Here is a 21,357-nt window from a genome sequence, read left to right as displayed (position 1 = left end):
TGGTGGCACCTTAAAGACTAACAGATTTATTTGGGCATAAGCTTTTGTGGGTAAAAAACTCACTTCTTCAGATGTATGGAGTGAAAATTACAGATGCAGGCATAAATATACTGACACGTGAAGAGAAGGGAGTTACCTTACAAGTGGAGAACCAGTGTTGACAGGAGAAAAAGCCCTGAGCTGGAGAAATACAGCCGAGCAGAGGGGCCCTCCCTTCCCTTTTCGATCTAACTTTCTACATCCAAAAATCTTTTCCTGTGACTTTGACCATGACATCCCTTTTCCCCAAATGCAGTGGTTAGAATATAGGCAATGAGGCACAGAGTTCCCCACCCATTATGGATGCTGCTTGTCAAAGAGCTCTCCCGAGTGGTTTGTACTCCTGCTTCCCACTCCCTCCTGCTGAGGCTGGAGGTCACACCACACTTAGAAGTCAGTAGTAAGCAGGCTCCTCCATCCACACCCAGGAATATCAGGGGACTCACCTGAGAAAGAGGGGGAGGAAGGTGCCAGAAGCCATACTTTTTGAACATACATTAATTTCAGGGAGGCCCCATATTTTAATCCCAGAGTAACCTGCATTCCACACAAATCTGGCAACCCCTTAATTTTTCTTGTTGAAAATTATTTACATCAGAAACTGAAGTTTTAAAAAGAGAGAGTTACACTCAATTAATCGCACATTTTAAATTTGCTGCATGAATAATTAGTCTTCCTCCGCTCATGTTTGGCCTTTGTGACACATTGTGGCCCATTTGTGGGCCCTGGCAGATTGAGAGGTATGCTAGTGGTGCTAGGTAGATAGCAGCGGTTCTCCTTCACGAAACAGTCTGCAGAACAGAAGAGCTGAAGAACCATTTACCTAACAGATATTAATAGTATTAAAATATCAAATAATCCTGACACACCTTTCTAAGGAGAGTTGAAGTATCTTACGTTTATGGAGTCTTTATAGACTCATTCCCCTACTTCAATATTCAGCCTAAACACATTGTTTTTTTAAATTTCATACCATTGTTCCTACTTAGCCTCACATATACCCTTAGCATTACCCTAAAAAAATCCTCATCCTCCATTTTACAGATTACAATGTTTGTAACAGTTATCATTAATCACTGAGTCCTTGCTGAGGTGTTAAGAAGCATTTTAGATCAAGATATTGCATAAGCTAACTATTCCTCAGTACATTTCTGTCAGGTAGCTAAATATTATTCTCATTTTAGAGATGGAAAACATTAAGCAATTCGTATTTTAAGCAACTAGCCGAAGACCTCATAATAACTCAGGGTCAGTACTGGAATTGGAATTTAGGAGGTCCTGGCATCCAGACCTCTGCTCATTCCACTAGACAATGCTTCCTCTCCTACATATTAAGCTTTTTTAATCTTCCTACATAGATCTATTACTCCAGTGATCTAATCATTTTTGCTGATCTGTGTCTCCAGTTTTTCTGTACCTGCCAGCTACAAAGTTCAGCTTAATTCTATGCACATCAAATTCACTATGTGATATAATCAGTTTTTTTCTCTTCTTGAAGGGGATTATCCGTTTTTTAGGGCACAAAAAGAGGAAATATCCAAATGATTTATTCAGCTTCTTATCTATGCCAATTAAAATTATTTGGGTAGAGAATAATCACTTAGAAATTTGAAAAAAACAAACATTTTAAAACATGTTCATTTTGTTTAGGATTATCAAATCCCTTTTTATTCAGATTAGTAAACAATATTCTGAAATATTTCCACATACAGATCAAAACTGATACAACTTCAGTCTGCAAATGGAAGTATTTTTGAACACTTATTGATTCATAACATTAATGCAAATTTCATTAATTTTATTAAAATATTCCAAGATGTTTCCTTATCCAAATGATTTATCTTTAATTTCGTTACTTGATAACATGACAACTTTTTTTAATTAAAAGATATTTCAAAGGACCTGAAATACTTAAATGTTCACACTTTTCAATGTTTTAAAACATTCAAGTACATGGTATATTATATTGTATAAATCATTATTTTCTTTAAATCTTGGGGAAATTGAAAGGTCAAGAAGGCAACTTGTCCACCATTCTTTATTGTTTCCTATTATTAATCATGAAACCATTGGTCCTCTTTGCACACTAACAGATCTAGACAGATGTAAGTTCAGGATATAGTTAACATGTCTATTATGCTAGAAAAAATAAAGAAGGTGAGTGGTTTCATACATTCAATGTACTTTGAAAGGAAACAAAATTGGGTTTTGATCTAAATTTTTCCTGAATATTTTCATCAAACAGTTTAAACCTTAATTTTTGGTAAATCATGTTCAGCTTTGAAGAAACAGCACAAAGATATAATATGAAAATCAAGGCAGTGCATGAGCAAGACAGAGAAATTTAGCCAAAAAGAGGTTACCCACACCTTTTAAATTCTGGAAGCAAAGAAACCAGTGTAGTGCAATTATGCTAGAAAAACCATTGCTGCTTATAAGGCATAGTGCAGCTGTTGAAAGAGAGGGTTACAGTGACAAACAGCTTCCCTGCTACAAAGGTGGCAGGAAATCTATCAAACTGGACAATAAAATTGCAATTGAGTTTCTTTGGCTTTTTATAGCAGCTGCATGTATCTTGATGTGTAGCTCTGCAAAACCTATCCAATTCTGCAACACTAGTCCGTTATACACTAGTTCTTTATCAAAGAATGGCGTTATAAATTGGGGGGGAGGGGATTTAAAGGGCTGTAAAGGGGAAAAATAAGCATTACCTCCCTACAATTAGAGATTAAATGAAAAAACTGGTTATTTCCTCAACAATATTAAGGAAAAAAATATTTGGGTCTCTATGATTGCTGGTTCCATAGTAGTTTGGAAAGCATGCTAGAAATCAAACAAATCATTGACGCACTTAGCATCTAGCAATATACCAACTGAATTATTTCCACACAGTATTATAAAGTCATACAATATAAAGAGTCTGGGTAATTTACAACTTTTTAAAGTAAGTATATACTACAGTATTCAAAATGTACGTTAATTAGGAAAAACAATTTTAAGAATTCATAACCAAATGAATATTAATATCAATGCTTAAGGCGCACACCCCCCACATACGTCATCATCTCTATCCTTATATCACTAGTTGCAGTGTAAAATGTAACCATTACCTTTACCAACATTTAATTTAATCTGAAAATACACAGAATAAGGTATTAACAGTCCTATTTTAAAAAAAATCTTAATTCTTGCAGCAGGAAACTATGAAGAGAATTTTTTGGACCAGTATTCAGCAGACTGAACTATTCCAGATCTTGTTTAACTACTTCAAACCCAGAACACATTCTGCAACCAACCTCACTTATTCACCCGCTCATCTCTCTTCTCCCTCACCACTACCTCCCCTGCAACGCAAAAAAAAACAGGGGAACAAATGTAACGCAACAGATCTGGGCTTTGGAAAATTGAAGTTAGACGTGTATTCCACAGCTAAGGATCCCTCACAATAGGAATTTCTTGGCTGCAAGCCTGCTTCTTGTTCGAACCTGGGCAACAGGCGGGCAGGGTGGAGGCTCAAGCACCTCAGATCCCATTTGGTATAGTATTGCATGGTCCTGTTCAACATATTCATAAATGGTCTGGAAAAAGGGGTAAATAGGGAGGTGGCAAAATTTGCAGTTGATACAAAACTACTCAAGATAGGTAAGTCCCAGGCAGACTGCAAAGACTACAAAAGGATATCACAAAACTGGGTGACTGGGCAACAAAATGGCAGATGAAATTCAACGCTGATAAATGCAAAGTAATGCACATTGGAAAACAATCCCAACTATACATATAAAATGATGGGGTCTGAATTAGCTGTTACCACTCAAGAAAGAGATCTTGGAGTCATTGTGGATAGTTCTCTGAAATATCCACTTAGTGTGCAGCAGCAGTCAAAAAAGCAAACAGAATGTTGACATCATTAAAATAGGGTTAGAGAGTAAGACAGAAAATATCATATTGCCTCTATATAAATCCTTGGTACTTTCACATCTTGAATATTGCCTGCAGATGCGGTTGCCCCATCTCAAAAAAATATATTGGAATTGGAAAAGATTCAGAAAAAGGCAACAAAAATGATTAGGGGCATGGAATGGCTGCCAAATGAGGAGAGATTAATAAAACTGGGATTTTTCAGCTTGGAAAAGAGACTACTAAGGCGGATATGATAGAAGTCTATAAAATCATGACTGGTGTGGAGAAAGTAAATAAGGAAACATTACTTATGCCTTCTCATAACACAAGAACTAGAGGTCACCAAATTAAATTAATAGGCAGCAGATTGACAAACAGAAGGAAGTATTTTTTTCACACAACGCACAGTCAACCTGTGGAACTCCTTGCCAGAAGATGTTTTGAAGGCCATGATTATAACAGGGTTCAAAAAAGAAATAGATAAGTTCATGGATGATAGGTCCATCAGTGATATTAGACAGGATGGGCAGGGATGGTGTCCCTATCCTCTGTTTGCCAGAAACTGTGAATGTGCGATAGGGGATGGATCACTTGATGATTACTTCTTCTGTTCATTCTCTCAGGGGCAGCCGGCATTGGCCACTGTCAGAAGACAGGATACTGGGCTAGATGAACCTTTGGTGTGACCCAGCAGGGCCATTCTATGTTCTTAACTAAGGTCCTTTCAGATAACTAGAACCAAATCTATTTTAAGAATGTAGCAGTATTTGCATCATCAAGTTCTTGTTTTCAGGGATTTTATAATTCATCCAGAATTTCTTTTTGACTATTTAACCCCAATAAGGTCTCCTACAAACATCTAGGTTCTCTCTACATATTCTAGAATAGCTGGGTTAGCCATTTTGAGTTATAGGTATGAAATAATATAAAATTAGTGACCACAAGTCCATTTCAGTGTTTGGATTTTAACACAGTATTTTATGTTTAATTTTACCAACCATTAGTTCTCATTGCAGACTGCTGCCTTCTTTCTCCACACACATCTCACAAACAAGAACTTCAAAACAACTATGAGTTAATTTTTACAGGTATTGTTTAGAAACTAGGGGCATACTCCTCAGGTATGCCAAAGCTGCATGGGCAAACTTCAGGCAAAGGGGTGGCTTTATGCCACATTTCTGCTTACCCCGATCCTGGGGGCAGCCAATGGCTGGTTCAATTCCCAGAAATTTAGAGCAGCCCCAGAGCTGCTTAAAATTATGCTAACTTGTAACAAAACTTCAGTGGCCTTTACCCTGGTCATAGTTTGCAGCCCACTCCACCTACACACCACTATGCTGATGGGAACACTTCAGGTTTGATATAGAGCTGGCATAGCAAAGGATTAATGCACCACTATGTCACTGCAGACACATTTTGACATGGATTAAGATGTGGTCCCAGATCCTTTGCACCTATAATCATGAAATGTTCATTGACTAAACATTTGCAAGCATTTTTAGTATATGGACATTTATTCTTCTCTCTCACACATAACCACACACAATAGATTATAGAGCTGTTTATTGGATCAATAATTAGTGATCTACAAGATAAACCAGTAGTGCTGTAGTGGTCTAAATAGACTGACACTTTCTGAGAGGAAGTTAACCCATGTAAGGACAGTAATGTGGGATTAAGATGTGCAGCTTTGTATGCTCTCTATATGTGGGTAAAAGACACAATTTTAAAAGTATGTAATTTACAATTTACCTGTCTGAAAACCCAGAAGACAAGTTTCACAGCTTTTTATGTTAGACTTTTTTCTTTTCTTGGTGCAAGGAAAGAGAAATGAAGAGGTGGCTTTTTCTAGTTCTATAACTCAATTTGGAAGAAAAAGTTAATAATAAAATGTGTTTTGCAGTGTTGTTCAGGTTGTAACAAGCCAACAAAAGCCATGAAAGGAGGAAGACTGGCATCTGTATTCGTACAATGGGATTCTCCTTCAGCCTCCTTACCTTCCTGTCTCCCTTCATGGCTTTATACAGATGGAATGTCAGCCTCTACTCTGATTTCCTTAATTTCATGTGTTTGTTTCACTGCCTTTTGATGTTACTAAAAGGTATTTTTTGTCTATGAATAGATAAGGTGCGCCACCTTGTGTTTAAAAACTTCATGCTGTTATTGCACAGAAATCCAGTACTAAAACACCACTGAAACGCTGATTAACCTGCCCTAGGAAATGTTTAAATGCCATTTTTACTACAAGTGAACACTATCATGCCATGAGCAACTGAAAGAATTTTGTGATTAAAAGTATTCTGACAATAAAAAGTCATTCAATTTTCAAATGTGACATGCCATATACTGAACTTGAAGTATATACTATTATAGACTATTCAAGCCACCAAATTTCTACTTATTTTAATAGCTTATTTCTACTAGAAGACTTTTTTATTTGACTCAGTACTTAAAGGCTCCAAATTTCATTAGAGAATACAAAAAAAAGTTATTGCAATTTCAGAACATTTTTCCAAGAAACACTCACCTTTGAATGTGTGATTGACAGCGTATCCACCCAAACTCGCCAGCCACCCCACTCATATTTGACTGCATGATAAAGCAAGATTCTAAAAATGGCATACACCATTTCAGTTATCTTCTGCTCTTCAGAGTTCTTGGGGTTGAAATAGCAAAGAGAAAGCATCCACTCCTGCCACACTGAGCACTGCAACAAGCTCCTGCAAAACACATACTCCTGCTGCTAAATCACATCTCAAAATGGACAAAGCATATTAAAACATACAAAGATCATTAAACTTTGAGACCACATATAGCCGGTGATGAAGTTAGCATATGTAAAAACACTACTGCATGCAAGCTTCTTCAGCATTACACGTATAAGCCTAAAAGAATACAACATTTGTTAAATAACGTGGCCCAGACATGGTAGCCTAATGAAACTATTTTGGCTTAGTCCAAACAGAAGACAGATTTGTAAGACATTGTTATTTACATACGGTCTTTGTATGCATACAATGAGTCCTCTTACCTCCTATTTTCTCTGCTGTTATTAAAAAGTTTAATCATGTCTGAGAGAAAAGCTCGACGAACCTCCAGAGCTTCCGGGCAGTGGGGAGAGTTACGTAGTAGGGTCGCAATTACTTTCAATACCTCTGTAAAACAGTTCACAAGTACATTTTAAAAACTAGAAATCAAGCACATCAAATATTGGAGCTTATTAAACTACATTCACTAACAGGAAACATTTTGGTAAGATAGTTACTTAATGAAAAACTAACTTGTAAAAATGTATTTGTTTATACAAAGAAAGAAAAGCATCTCCACCAGGATCAAAGATGCATCTAAGTAAAGAAGAAATATATCGCCTCCTCCCTCCAAAGAGTTCCATGACTATTCCTCTTCAGTGGGATTTTCAGACAGGGTACTCCCAGAAAATTTTCACATGGTACACACATTTAATTTAGGCACCCGTATTTGGCCCAGCTTACCCTCCATCATGATTGCACGGGTGGACAGGCCAAATTTCAGAGAGTAGCATTGCAAGCCGGCACGTGAGGTTGTGTGCCACTCAGTTTGGGGGCCCTGGAGCAAACTGCCCCTTTTGCCCCTGCCAGTGATATGCACCATGCAGACGGCTGCCAGCACCAGTGTTTACAAATGCATTCAGTGTTGGCTTAGTTCACAGTGGGAGTGGAGTTAGGCCATTATCTATAATGCTGGAATTAAGGATGATCAAGGTTTAATAATCTAATGCCTACTAAGTCACAAATGACTCATTTAAAAGGAAATATCGGTATTTACTGACTATCTTTAAGAAATATGTTCTCTGGAAGACTAGGAACATACCAGCTGATGAATCATGTTATAAAATAAACAAGAAAGCCAGGTGTACTCTAAGTTTCTCTCTTTGAATATCGATTATACTGACTCAATAGAACGTTACGGGTTTATTTTCAATCTTAAAAATAGTTTCAGTTGTAAAAACAATAGAAGTTTGAAAAAAATTGTGTCTTTGGTGAATTTTTCACCATCTATGTACACACATTGGTTTATACAGTACTTTTTGGGGGAGGGCAGAATACAGACACTCATTCTGATTTTTGGGAAGTGGGGTTGGAAAGAATCCCATTGTTTTTGTTACTTTAAGAAAAACAGAATGAACTTTGAAAACAGACGAACAAGGTGAGAATTTATGTCTAGCTGCTTTCACAGTTTCAATTCAGCTTCTAATTTAAAGTTTCAAAAACATTTTCCCTATTTAATAAAATATAAGAACTGACCTTATGAGAGCATTCAGGAAAAAGTTACCGTTCCTTACAGCCTGAGTGAGTCCAGACTCCTAGGTAACAGTTCTAGGAAGTCTGTGTTAATCTAACAGGGACTCTGTCAACTTGAATGAACTGAGTATATGGGATTTAGAAACGGACAACTCAACCCATCTCTATCCCACCAAGACGACACCATTAATTCTCACTTCCTACATTGACTACATCTACCAGGAAGTTTACAACACAGGTCATTTTCCTCCAACGTTATTTTCCTTCCCCAGACTCTGAAGATAAAGATATCTCCATCTTTATACCACATATTAAATGACAATGCAACTTTAAAAGTGAAAATTTACATTTCTCTATGAATAATGGAATACCATATCTTCATTATATCACAAACAGATGATATCAAAACACATCTCAAGAACAGCAATTTGTCCTTCATGGAAGTTCTTAAGAAATCTAAAGTCTCAAATCAGGATTTTTTTTTCTACAAAAGAAAGTTACCCTAAACAATATAGTAAGCAGATACATTTCTTCCACTCCAAATCCGGAGTTTCTGCATTGAACGTAATTTAAGATGAATGTTACTTCCATGCTTCATGTAATTTAGTCTGACATCACTAAATAATGCAATCAGAATTGTGATGAAACCTGAAAATGTATTAAATCAAAATACTCTGTGCATAAAAGTCTTGAAATAACATCTCATACCATCACCACCACATAAAAAAGGGTCAGTACTAAATTACGTATACATTTAGACACACAAAACGTCTTTCAAAAAGCCGGAGACAGGCATGTTTCCCAATTAACTCCAACTAAACATGCATTATCTCCCCTCTTGCATGAATGATTCTGTAAAACTAATTCAGACTGCTGGATATAATTATTAAGCTTTTTTTGGTTTGTTTTTTTTTAAACGACAAACATTTTTAGCTTAACAGTGATGTAATTTAAAAAGATATATAATGCTTACGAGGATTTTGTATCTTCACTGTTGAATCTGGGTCAGGATGCTGTTTATGTATCACTTGAGTGCAAATTTGTTCAATAAGAATCTAGGGGAAGAAGGAAGAAACACAGTGTAAGAACAGCTATTTAATGTTCACTAAAAAGCTAGCTGGAGAATGGTTGATCCCCTTGCTTATAAGGTTTTCTTCAGTACCCATCCTCATATCATCTTAGGGCTAAAGCAGTACTGAAATTTCCTTGTCATAAGTTTTAGTAATTGAATCAATCTTATTTTTAACACCAATTTTTGCATTTTCTGAGACACACAATTGGTATTTTAATTATAGTGGAAGAGCTCCCCTAAATTTAATCAAAGTTACAATAACCTTAAGCCATGATATCAAGTGGAATGAAGCACTCAGATTAAAAGTATCTACTTCAATTATTTAATTTAACAGTTATTTTAAAAGGATTCACACTGAGCTACTTCTATATCTAAATTAAGCAGAACTTCCAAAGTAGTAAGCATCAGAAAACTTTACTGCATCCATAGTTAAGTTTCTAGCGGCATCTGGAAAATATTAGCACAAACATGCAAGCAATTTTATAAAACCTTCTAAGTAATTAGGAAGATTGGATTCTAACTACAGTCTATTACTACCTCAAACAGGACATTGTACGTGGTCATGGTGATTAAGCCTGTATGAAGCATCAGCCTTTCAGCCAGCAAAGAGAATAATCCATGTCCAAGCATGACTTCAGCTTTTCTCCTAAAATAACACAGAAAGGCGGATAAAGTAAATTAGGGCATCTCTAAGTTGTTAGGTATGTGTACACCAGAGCAGTGCTAAATTGGTGAAAGTGTTTCAGCATTTTATTTTGTAGCCCCTTGGTTCTGGGGAAGTTGGGATACAGAAACCCTTATCTGCCAAAAGTAACAATCAAGCCGCCCACTGGGACCTGCTGAAAGTGTGACTACCGCATGGTTGAGTCTCTGAGCCTCTGGGTATGTCTACACTGCAATCAGAACTGTGGCTGCAGTACATGTAGGCTTATCCAAGCTAGTTAGCTTGAACAACAATTGCACTGAAGCCACAGCAGCACATGGCAGCCACTCAAATACATGCCCAGAGTCCTGGGTATCCAGCCTGTGCTGCCGTGCTCTCACTATTACTGGCATTTAAACTAGCTAGACCAAAGCTAGTGCAGGTATGTCTATACATGCTGCAGTCACACCTCTGACTGCAATGCTGACACAGCCTGTGACAGGGGCTACTCACACATTATGTGCCAACATACTACCACCAGCAGCCCAAAAAGCTGGACCCAGACCTTGTGGGACCCTTGATAATGATATAGGGAAGAGCATAACCCTCTCCATTCAGCTCACAAAGATTACCTGACCATGAGCATTAGCTGGTAATTATGTTAACTACAGTTGCAGCAAAGTCCACTCTTTAAATAAATTGGTGGAAACTAGTGTTGTACTTTCTGCTGTAATTGGACAACTATATAACTTCCATGATCAACAATTATTGTTGAGGGTCAGTGTTTCAAGAGAAAAAATTGAAAGACCTATGTAAAGTTCATTCTCCTTGCCATGGTGGATGTCCTAATTACAGACAGAAGTCTGTAGGTTAACAGAGACCAGGTGGCTACATATCTGTGTTCTGGATGGCTGAGGGATAAGAAAAGGGGAGCAGCAAAAATAAGTTAAGATGGATTTTAAAGATAAACTAGAGTTACCAACCCAGTTTAGGTGGCTTAATAATCTCTTACTTTATTCATCTTCACTATAAAGTTGGCAAGAACATCAAAGTGAATATTTACAGAAATGTTTCTGCTGTATACCCAACAACAAATCCTAAATACCTATGTGTTTTGGATCTGAGTTCTGGCAAGATTAACTCATTAAGTTAAGTTTTAAATCACATAACCAGTCAGAAGTACTTTTGTTAGGCATATAGCAAAAGTGCTGAGTTACAAATACTCACTTTAATGTTTTTGCCAATTTTAAAATAAAGATAAAATAAGACACTTTTAGGATACCTTAAATTGAGTCCAGAGTTGGTAATATTTGTTGCTAATCTCACTATTCTAATTGTTACTAAATATTTAGCTGGAGCTATGCAAGCAGGTTGTGTTAAAAACAAATCTATACACTGACATGTCACAAATCACTAGGTAAGCTTGATGGAAGAGCCTTTTATGATGCTATGACACAATTGTGAGTAATTCCACTAGAGAGGGAACCGATTATGAAAAAACAAATTGCATGACAGTGAAGAAAACAGTACACACTATGGACTGAAGTGGGTATCCTGGCTGCATGTCAACAGAACACTTTATATATGTATAACATATACAGAAACAGTACCTTTTCTTCAGATTTAAATCAGTACTTACTTAGGTGCTAGATGTTTTAAGAAGTAGCCCATCACTTTTAGAGCTTGTACCCTGATCCCTTCACTTTTTGATGCTAGAAGTTTGTAGACAACCCTAAATGAAAACAAACAAAACACCAAGATGGCTTGAAATAGCAACTAAAAGAGAGAGTTTCCACACTGACAAATTAACTGAAGCACACTGCAAACAAGTTTGTACCTTGGTTCAAATTAAAGTGACAGATATTGATAAGCCTTACAAATGTGATATGATATTTTCCTAAATTATATAGTACTTTGTACTAGAATTTTAAAGCTATATTTGGGAATTTTGAAATCTAAATTCTGTTAGAGTCCCTAAAAGTGTCAATTGATATGAAAACAGTATCTGTGAAAAGGTCATTGTAATTTCAGTACTCAAATTTGTCTTTAGCTGATATCTCACTTAGGCTACAGTACAGAAAAACAAACAAATTATGTTTGTTGTACTGTCAAGACAGCTGGCTACAGAATAGCTGCAAAAAGCTTAAGTTTCATATTTGGGTGGACATTTGCTAACAGTATTAGTATTTGACATTTGTATCCCATGCTAATCCTTTATGACAGTTTTCAGAAGGATGGCAAAAAAACAATGTCAGCTGGCACTCTTTTCATTACACTTATACTGGTTTCTGCTCCTCAGATTATTTAATAAAAAACACAGTTAATGAAAGAACACATTAGAATCTTAGCAAAGGTGTCTTACATACAAAATTGCATATGCACATATACTCCCCCTTCTTACTGGAAGATAGAAGGTATTATTCCTCTGTCATTGATCTTTCTTCAGATCATACTGGCGCTTAACATAAGGAAATCCCTATTAGCTCTAGAACATGCATTGTACCTTACATTGGGTGACCATATTTTCCTATGCTGAATACAGGACACCTGGTAACATTATGTGTATTCAAGTGAGTTCAACGGCAATCAGAATTATGCAGTACAAACATTCAAATTATCATCAAGTTGACTGAACCCCTGTTAAGAAGAAACACTGTGTAGGTGAATTAATTTTATTCACCTTCCTATCTTTAAGGCTTTAGGGTTCACATAGGGAGAGGTGACACACACACACCCCTCCCCCCCACACACACCCAAACACAGGGAGAGGTGACACACATACACTCCCATACACCTCTCTCACACAGGGGGGTGAGCAACTGACCCAATCCTCCCTGTCCAGTGCTCTCCGCCATCCATGCCTGGCTGGGCCCCTGGGACGGACCCACTTCTCCTGATATCTGGTGCCGCAACTTCCGATGGCAATATGGGGGCAAGTCTGGGGTGTGAACAGGCTGGAAAAGCAATTTCCAGCTTTCCCTCCCCCACCGTGACACTCCAGAGCTTAGCTGAGGGGCAGAGAGGCTTCCCCATGCCAGGGCTTTGGCACATGCAGGGCTCAACTCCTCCTGGCCAGTGCCCTGGACCGGAGGATCTTGAGCTTTCCCAGGGCGCCTACCCAGCCAGAGGCAGTGGGGAAAGGAAGAAGCCTGCCAGCCAGGCTATTGGTGAGCTTAGCACTCTCTGACCAGGGACTGGTTCTCTGAACAGTGCTGGGAATGGGGTGCACCCTGCTGAGGGGCATATGAAAGAGCGGGGCCAAGGGGCAAAGTAGGGACAGGACAGTGAGAGGGGGAGAACATAAAGGGCCAATGGGTGGTCAGCAGAGGTGATACGTAGCTGGCCGCTGCCTGGCACCTGCCACACTCACCAGCCACCGCAGCTCACAGCACACAGCCAGCACCGGCCAGAAATGGGACAGTGGCTGTGCTGACAGACCAGCAGGGGGAGCAGCCAGCCCTGCATGCTGCATCTTTACCCCACCATGAGCCTTGCACATCCATCCTTATCACTGGCCACTAGACCCTGCCCTTCACCACTGGTGGGCAGGAGGCTGATGAGCAGGGATCCAGCCAGGCGAGCAGGGTTCATGTCAGAATATGGCTAGCAGCAGCCAGCAGTGATTGGGGCAGAAAATATGGGACAATTTGCCCATTTTTAAGAAAAAGTCACAATACCTTCGGGAGGGCTAAAATACAAGACTGTCCCTTTAAAAACGGGATGTCTGGTCATCCTAACCTTACAATACCTGCTCAAGGGAGAAAAAAGGCTGGTTAGCACTGAACAATCCATTTTTGTTAGAATCTCACATAATTAAAAGTGACAACATGCAAATATACTGATGAGAAATCTATGTGCAAAATTTCCAAGTATTACTCCAGAGCATATATCTATATTTGAACTTCTCACTCAAAATTTTCACTGGAAAACAAGCAACACTCACACTTCCATCTCAGCTAGCAATCAATTAATGCCCCAGTATATTGCTAAAGGGCAATATGCAGAATCCTTCATATGAGATACAAATTGACACACTGAGCACTTTGCTTATTCCTTTCTTAAGTATTAAAAAATGTCAAACTTTTAGGTCCCACTGAGAAAGTAACATACCAAAAACACCTATATGAAAATATATACCAAAGAAATAAATGCCGGAACTAGTAAATGCCCGAATTAAGACTGTCCATGCAACCATGATCTTTAGATGATCACTTACTATTTTTCCCTACAGGACCTATACCTCACTCAGTGCACAATAAGGATAGGGACTAAAGGGATGGGTATATATTTTTTTTTTATCCTCATCAGGCATACAGCTCCTGCCACCTTCTCAGAAATGGCTAAATCTTTCCAAATAAAACAATTCAGCCTGAGGCAGACACTTGACATAAAAAACTGTGGCCCATATAATTAAAACTTAGCTATGCTATAAGCAACTGAAAGTAGTCTCATAGCGGAAAATGTTGAGTATAGGCACTCTGCCAGCTGATAAGACTGGTCTCTAGTAGACATGCTCTCTGGACACTACCATACTACAATAAATAAATTTAAACTGTGTCCTGAGGGGATAAATTCTGTCCCTGACTGTACACTTAGTATCAATATAAGATTGCTCCAATGTCATCATCACCATTGTGACGTACCTACAACCCATGTGATTTTATAGTTTGGTTGTCTATGATATTCACTAGATCTCCTGAATTTGCATGAACCACACTTGGCTTCTGTCCAGATAAGATAAGCTCTTATATTGTTTTTATGGATTATGTAATTCCTTAATGTTCCATGAAATTGTATTGATTATGAGAATGCAGATGATAAACTCCCACACAGTCTGTACAGTGAACATTTTGGGCGGTGTGCCTCTTTTCATGAAAATACGTTTTTAGAACTTTAAGAAAAAAATCATAATCATTTCTACTAGTATCAAAACGAATGAAAAGGACGATATTACTTAACATAGAAATACCTGGCTGTTGATACTTTTAAGAACAGAACAAAGTAGACTTCCTTGTTTACACACCCAAACCTTCCCAATAAATTTATTTCATAACCTCAGCTGCCCACAACACACCAAAACAAAAGAAAAAAAGTCTCCCCTTCTCTTCAGTACCAGAATCAGAGGGTGAATAGTCAGCAGCGATTCAAATCCAAGCAACACGAAAAACTATTTTAACCTGGGTGAAGCAGCTGTGAATGTAACTAGCTAGGCAGGTGGGATACCATCAGCAGAGTACAAAAGATGGAGAAAGATAACACAGCCCCATTTTCTCTGTCCCTACAAGATGGCAGCTTACAAGACATTAATCAGGACTATCCAGTATCATGGAAAAGATTAAACTTCCATATAGGTTATTTTTGAATTTTAAGAAAAGACACCCAAATATTTATACAGCCTGTGTGAGGAAAAAAATCATTTTATTTTAAACATGGATAGAAAGTATCACTTAACTCAGCTTTTTAAATTTTCAGATCAATTGCACTAGACATAATCAGCCAGTTAAATGGCTGGAGACCATACAGGAGTAAGGAATATAACAAATGAGACAGAACAACAGATTTCTCACTGTCAACTCGCTATTCATACTGAGCTGCCCCTATGCTACTTAATAAAAAGAAAAAAGTTTATTGCCAGTAGTTAAGTAAAAACGAATACAATACGTTAGAGACCTGACATGACATTCGAATACTTTATTATTTAGAGTTTTTATTAGTTTCCCGGAACATAATGTTACCATACAAATGAAGTCAAAGTTGAACAAAACAGATGAAATAACTAGCACTGAGAAGAGGGTGGAAACAATTATGAATATGACTGAATGATTCTTGACATAGGGGAACCGGGGGAAAAAAGTAAAACCCAGGATTAATCAGTAGTTGCAACAAAATATATGAATTGAGAATACACCTTTATATCACAAGTGAATTACTGCTGTAAGTACCCTTCTAGGAACAGTTCTTATATTTGGTTGTATGCTCACACTTTCCCCTGATATCCACACAGGATTCATTTTAAATTAGAAAAGTTCAGTTATCAGGCCACCCATTGAAAGCCACAAAATAAAATCAAAACCGTAATTTAATGCCATTTTTCTAACAACAATTCTTCTACCGGGCTTGTCATAGCATGCCATAGCTCCTTTCCTCAACTACTACTGTCCACTCAGCATACCATGAAACAGCATTTCTCAACATACTGAGCATGGCCTACAGGTAGACAGAAGTTGCCAACAGTAGGTTACACACCATAAGGTGGGGGAAGAAAAAAAGAGAAAAAAACTTCTCAGTAGTGAAAAAACTAACAAGGATCAGAAGAAATCTGTTAGCTAGTTTAGCTGGAATTGTCCCATTACTAAATTCTCAATGAATTGACATGGAAAGGAAGGTTTCAGGCTGGCTGTTAATGGACGATGATTAACATACGAGTATAGACTAACAAACTGACTACTACTTGCCTGAGCATGACTGACAGTTTGGAGACATTAACAATTCATAAGTAATAAAACCAGCGTTAACTCTGGCCAAGAGAACACCTGGACACAAAAAATCACCCAAAAGGAGGAGTTTACAGCTGTAGTACTAGGACTGAAATGACTCAAGGTGGTGTGGGAATTCCAGTGAATAGCAATATCATCAAAATATTGTTCTCTTTTGCCTACGCATGAAATTTAACTTACCATAATCCATTCCTCTGATCAAAAGCGGGAATCATAGAACTGGGATGCTCTGATGTCAGAGCAACAAGCAACTGCAAGACATCCATTAGATTGTCATCCTGTTAAAAAATAAATCACAGAATTCGAATTTAAAAATTAAGTAGCTAAATTGTTATCTTAGCATATTACTCTAAATTTTAAAAGTCATTGCAAATGATTCAGTATGATCCAGGCCTTGGTTTTGGACCAAGGAAGTTCTTTAGGTAGCAGCTGTAAACTGTAGAGCAGTGCCAGGGAGTCAGACCAGAATCCAAATAACTAGGGCCACGCTCAAAGGAGCCAGGAGACAGTACTAAGGAACAGGAAAGGTACAGGGAAATTAAATGGTCAACAACAGTGAGACTGGATTAGGTAATAGAATTAGTTGATCTGTGCATAGTGGTGGTGAAGTTGCATTGTTTTGTACGTAGTGGGAAGTTTGAGCATGTGTGATAGGAGCCTGGTCTACACTGCCGGGGGAGGGGGGGGAAGGTGGTGTTTACCTAAGATACGCAACTTCAGCTATGAGAATAGTATAGATGAAGTCAACGTATCTTAATCCGACTTACCTCATATCCTCACAGCACGCGGTCAATTGCCGCGGCTTCCCCGTTGACTTTGCTTCCGCCTCTCACCAAGCTGGAGTTCAGCAGTCGATGGGAGAGTGATCGGGGCTCAACTTATCATGTCTACACTATATGCAATAAATCGATCCCCAGTAGATCGATTGCTACCCACCGATCCGGCAGGTAGTTTAGACGTACCCAGGGAATGGGCTATCCGGCGATTCCTCCCATGCCCATTTATGTAAGTACACACACGTACACACACTCCACCCATTCAGTGAATTAAAACAAAACCAAACAAACAAAGCAAATTTTCCAAAGGGTGGAGGTCATTGAGATTTTTTTTTTTTAATAAAGAAGTGGCCTATACAATGAAAAACTTTGAGAACTCATAGGCAATACTAAGAGTGGATAATTTAGGCTTATCACCTGTCTAGCGAAGTTTTTTTTTAGCAGTTTGTCTGAAGCACATATATTTAATCACAGCTTACGAATTTGATCCAAGTACATTGCTTTTATTTAAAGGTGACTTACAAAGAAATAATATGCAACTTTTGTGCCCATTTCTTATTCTTTGTGATGTATAAAAAGCTACCTTCACAAATTTTTCAACAAAAATGTCCTGCTCATTTTATACATTAGACACTTGAGTCTTGTATATCCTGGAAGACTATGCCCTTCTAAGGTATGGCAATATTATGACCTCACAGATCTCATGGCTGATTAGCCTGATGAAGAGAGTAGGGCTATTTTCCTATGGCATGTTTAGAATATTTTGTTTTGTTTTGATTAACACCCATGTACCTAAATCACTTGAGAGAAAAGATTGCTTCATTAAGGATTCAACAACCCTGGCTCTCAGTTTAGGCCACACAGGCTCATCTGGTTTAAAAAAAAAAAAGAAAGAAAAAAAGAAGGAAGAGTGGAAGGCTAACTCCTCCTTTCCATTTACAAAATTTGAATGAAGGCTCTGTGATTTCTTTCATTTTCAGGGTTTTCCCATGCACAGCAAGCCAGGATGTGAATGTACAGCAGACTAACTTGCAGTACTTAGCCATGTGGACTCTACTACCATGCACAGAAGTTCTGTAACATGCTTTGACTACAGAACTTTTAGTGAATGGTGGCAGAGTCCACACGGTCAGCTACTGCATAGCAAACTAGCATGGTGTAGATTCACATCCCAGCTTGCCACGCATTAAGTCTTCATGTAGATAAGTCCTTGGCTGCTACCTAGATTGTCATTTCTGCATAAAGGACAAGGATTGGATTGCTTATTTCATGCTGCAGCCAAGTACACTCAATCCAGTACTAGAGTAGAAACTAGAGGATAAGTATAGGTGAAAACACAAAGAAAAAATAAATCTGTACTGCTTCAAGTGAACTCAATTAATTCCTTATTTTGCCCATTTCAAGCACCCTTACAGAGATTAGTTCAGTTAGATTTATGGTCCCATTTTCCTTGTCTTTGATGTTACATCTGGCATAAAGTGCCTTTTCCTGGTGCTAAAATATGAAGATGGATATATCAATGGCAACCAATATTCTTTCCCAATTAAGTTTACAAGCTTCTCTTGGACTTCATTAACATTCTTATTTTTAATTCACATTTTCAATGTATTGTTTTATTTAAGAAGCATAATAAAAACGGTGAAAAATAAAATAAAAAATATTACTTATGTAGCATAAAATAAGGATTTTTTTAAGTCACTCTTGCCATCTGTTTTTCTGATTGATAGATCAGGCTGTTGAACAGCATAGGAAACTACTTTGACTTACTACCTTAATGAACCTCAATCTACTATTAAACCTAGTGTTTAAATCACTACAGGATATTGGAAATTCGACACACTGCACTCTAGGTTTAGACTATATTTGTTATTTCTTACTGCAGAGCCATCTTGTGGCAGGAGAGGGATATTTTTATTTGAAAAAATTGTGAATAAATTTTGCTTGACTTACCAGGAATAGCAAAAAAAAAAATAATACAAAAATATACCTCATGAATTGTGAGCAGATAATTGAGGATAGCCTGCAGTTCATCTTCTTTCACTCCGTAATCCTCAAAAAATAAAATTTAAATTGTATCTAGCATCTTTCTTTCAAGGCATAACAAAATAATTATTGAAGAGCACTATACAAGAGTGTCATCTAAAGCAGAACAGCTACACAAGATAGATTTATCTTTATCCAAGGTGCCATGACAGCTTCTAAGGCAGAGGTGGGTAAACTACAGCCCGCGGGATCCTCCTGCCCGGCCCCTCAGCTCCTGGCCCAGGAGGCTAGCCCATGGCCTCTCCCCTGCTGTTTCCCCTCCCCCGCAGCCTCAGCTCATTGCACCGCTGGCACAATGCTCTGGACAGAAGGGCTGCGAGCTCTTGCCTGGCAGCACAGCTCCAGAGCTGCAGCTCTGTGCTGCACGGCGGCATGGCTGGCTCCAGTCGGGTGGCACAGCTGCCTGCCCTGGTGCTCTGGGCAGTGCTGCTGTAGTGGCACCAGCCAATGGTGCTCCAGGCAGCGCAGTAAGGGGGCAGGAAGTGGGGGGGGGGTTGGATAGAGGGCAGGGGAGTTTGGGGGGGTGGGTCAGGGGGCAGAGGTGTGGATAGCGTTCGGGGCGGTCAGAGGGCAGGGAATAGGGGGTTGAACGGCAACAGGGGTTCTGGGGATGGTCAGGGAGAAGGGGTGGTTGAATGGTCCTGGGGGAGGGGGGGGGGGCAGTCAGGAATGAGAGGATGGGTTGGATGGGGAAATGGGGGTCAGTTGGGAGCAGTCAGGGGACAAGGAGGGGTGGATGGGGCAGGAGTCCCAGAGGAGCCATCAAGGGTGAGAAGCGGGGGCGGGGGGGGTGTCAGATAGGGTGTAGGGCTGGGCCACGCCTGGCTGTTTTGGGAGGCACAACCTCGCCTACTCGGCCCTCCATACAATTTCGGAAACCCAATGTGGCCCTCAGGCCAAAAAGTTTGCCCCCTACCTGTTCTTAGGTAACAGGTTCTCGCCTTAAAGGATTCCTAACCGAAGGATCTAAGCTACAAAAGTTGCCACCAGAAGTGGAAAGTAACTTACAAAAATATAGGCTAAGAGGTGACAATAGATGTATATGAAACAATAAGTGATCCACAGGAGGAGAACAGCATTTCTTATTATTTTCCCTCATAATAGCAGAGCAAATGGACATCCAATGAAGTTAAAAGGCAAATTTAAAGTAGTAAATACTTCTTTGTACAATGCAAAATTAACCTGCAGAACTCACTTCCACAAGACATTGAGGCAAAGAGCTTAGTAAGATCCAAAACCAATATTAGACATTTATTATAGTTATCACTACTAGATCTCTCTGAGGCCTCATTTGTTTGTTTTAGTTTTTTAAGTTTCAGCAAAAACTGTTCACTTGTTTCCATGAAAACTAAGTTGTTTTGCCCATGTTAAAACAGAAGTCTTACAACCATTTAACTGAGACACACTTGTACCTTAATGTTTTGGAGCAGAGTCTAGACATTTGGCAGGCGGTCACCCTGACATCAGTACTTTTTTCTGACCCTGCAAAAATCTGCCCAAATTTGACCTACTTATAAGCTAGTGGCAGGGGAAAAACACAGCTTGCAAATGCTTAGTAAAGGCTCTTTAGAATTTGGTGGCTAAACCACCCAGAGGTTTCATCTGCTATTAGCATGCTCCAGGCAAGGCGCTGAGCAGGACTTTTCCTGCAATTGGTCCTCCAGCTCCAGGGGACCAGAATTGAGAGCAGGGAATCTGTCTCCTTGGCTCTCAGTACTTCTCCTCTGGTACCGAAGGAGCATGGAGGAGAAAGATTAAGTATGATTCAAAAGTACAGAGGTGACAAACGTGGTGGAAAGTGAAGAGAAACAGAGAGAGAACCTTCGGCTCAGGGGAGAGCATAGCACAGGGATACAAGCAGAAGGATTTATAACCACTAGAGAATGTTCCCCTCCAGAACCTAGAACTGAACCTTGGATTCCTGAATCTTAACAGTCCTCTGTTGTCTGGCAAATAGTTGTGAAGCCGACTGGCAAACTGTGTTATCATCCTCTAGTGGCTTGTCTGCATAAAGGATAACAGCCTACTACAGCTAGTTATTCTGTCCACACTAATGCTTCTTCTGAAGCATCTGGTTCTGCCACTATTAGATTTAGGAGATTGAATC

At 38.9% G+C, this 21,357-nt stretch overlaps 1 protein-coding gene across 7 annotated transcripts in view; it reads right to left on the bottom strand.

Moving 5' to 3' along the window:
- Window positions 1-21,357, bottom strand: part of LRBA (LPS responsive beige-like anchor protein) — a 427,307-nt gene that overhangs the window by 318,990 nt on the left and 86,960 nt on the right. For all 7 annotated transcript variants that reach the window (XM_030563560.1, XM_030563562.1, XM_030563561.1 and 4 more), the window contains exons 16-22: window positions 19,195-19,257; window positions 16,612-16,709; window positions 11,574-11,666; window positions 9,829-9,937; window positions 9,193-9,274; window positions 6,971-7,094; window positions 6,467-6,659 (exon numbers count right to left, since the gene is read on the bottom strand). In XM_030563560.1, coding sequence (XP_030419420.1) covers window positions 6,467-6,659; window positions 6,971-7,094; window positions 9,193-9,274; window positions 9,829-9,937; window positions 11,574-11,666; window positions 16,612-16,709; window positions 19,195-19,257 — 762 coding nt within the window. The remainder of the gene's footprint in view (window positions 1-6,466; window positions 6,660-6,970; window positions 7,095-9,192; window positions 9,275-9,828; window positions 9,938-11,573; window positions 11,667-16,611; window positions 16,710-19,194; window positions 19,258-21,357) is intronic.

Source organism: Gopherus evgoodei, chromosome 5 (assembly GCF_007399415.2).
Source record: "Gopherus evgoodei ecotype Sinaloan lineage chromosome 5, rGopEvg1_v1.p, whole genome shotgun sequence".
Classification (NCBI taxonomy): domain Eukaryota; kingdom Metazoa; phylum Chordata; order Testudines; family Testudinidae; genus Gopherus; species Gopherus evgoodei.
Note: the sequence above shows the minus strand (reverse complement) of the source record. Positions and strands in the feature narration are given on the sequence as shown.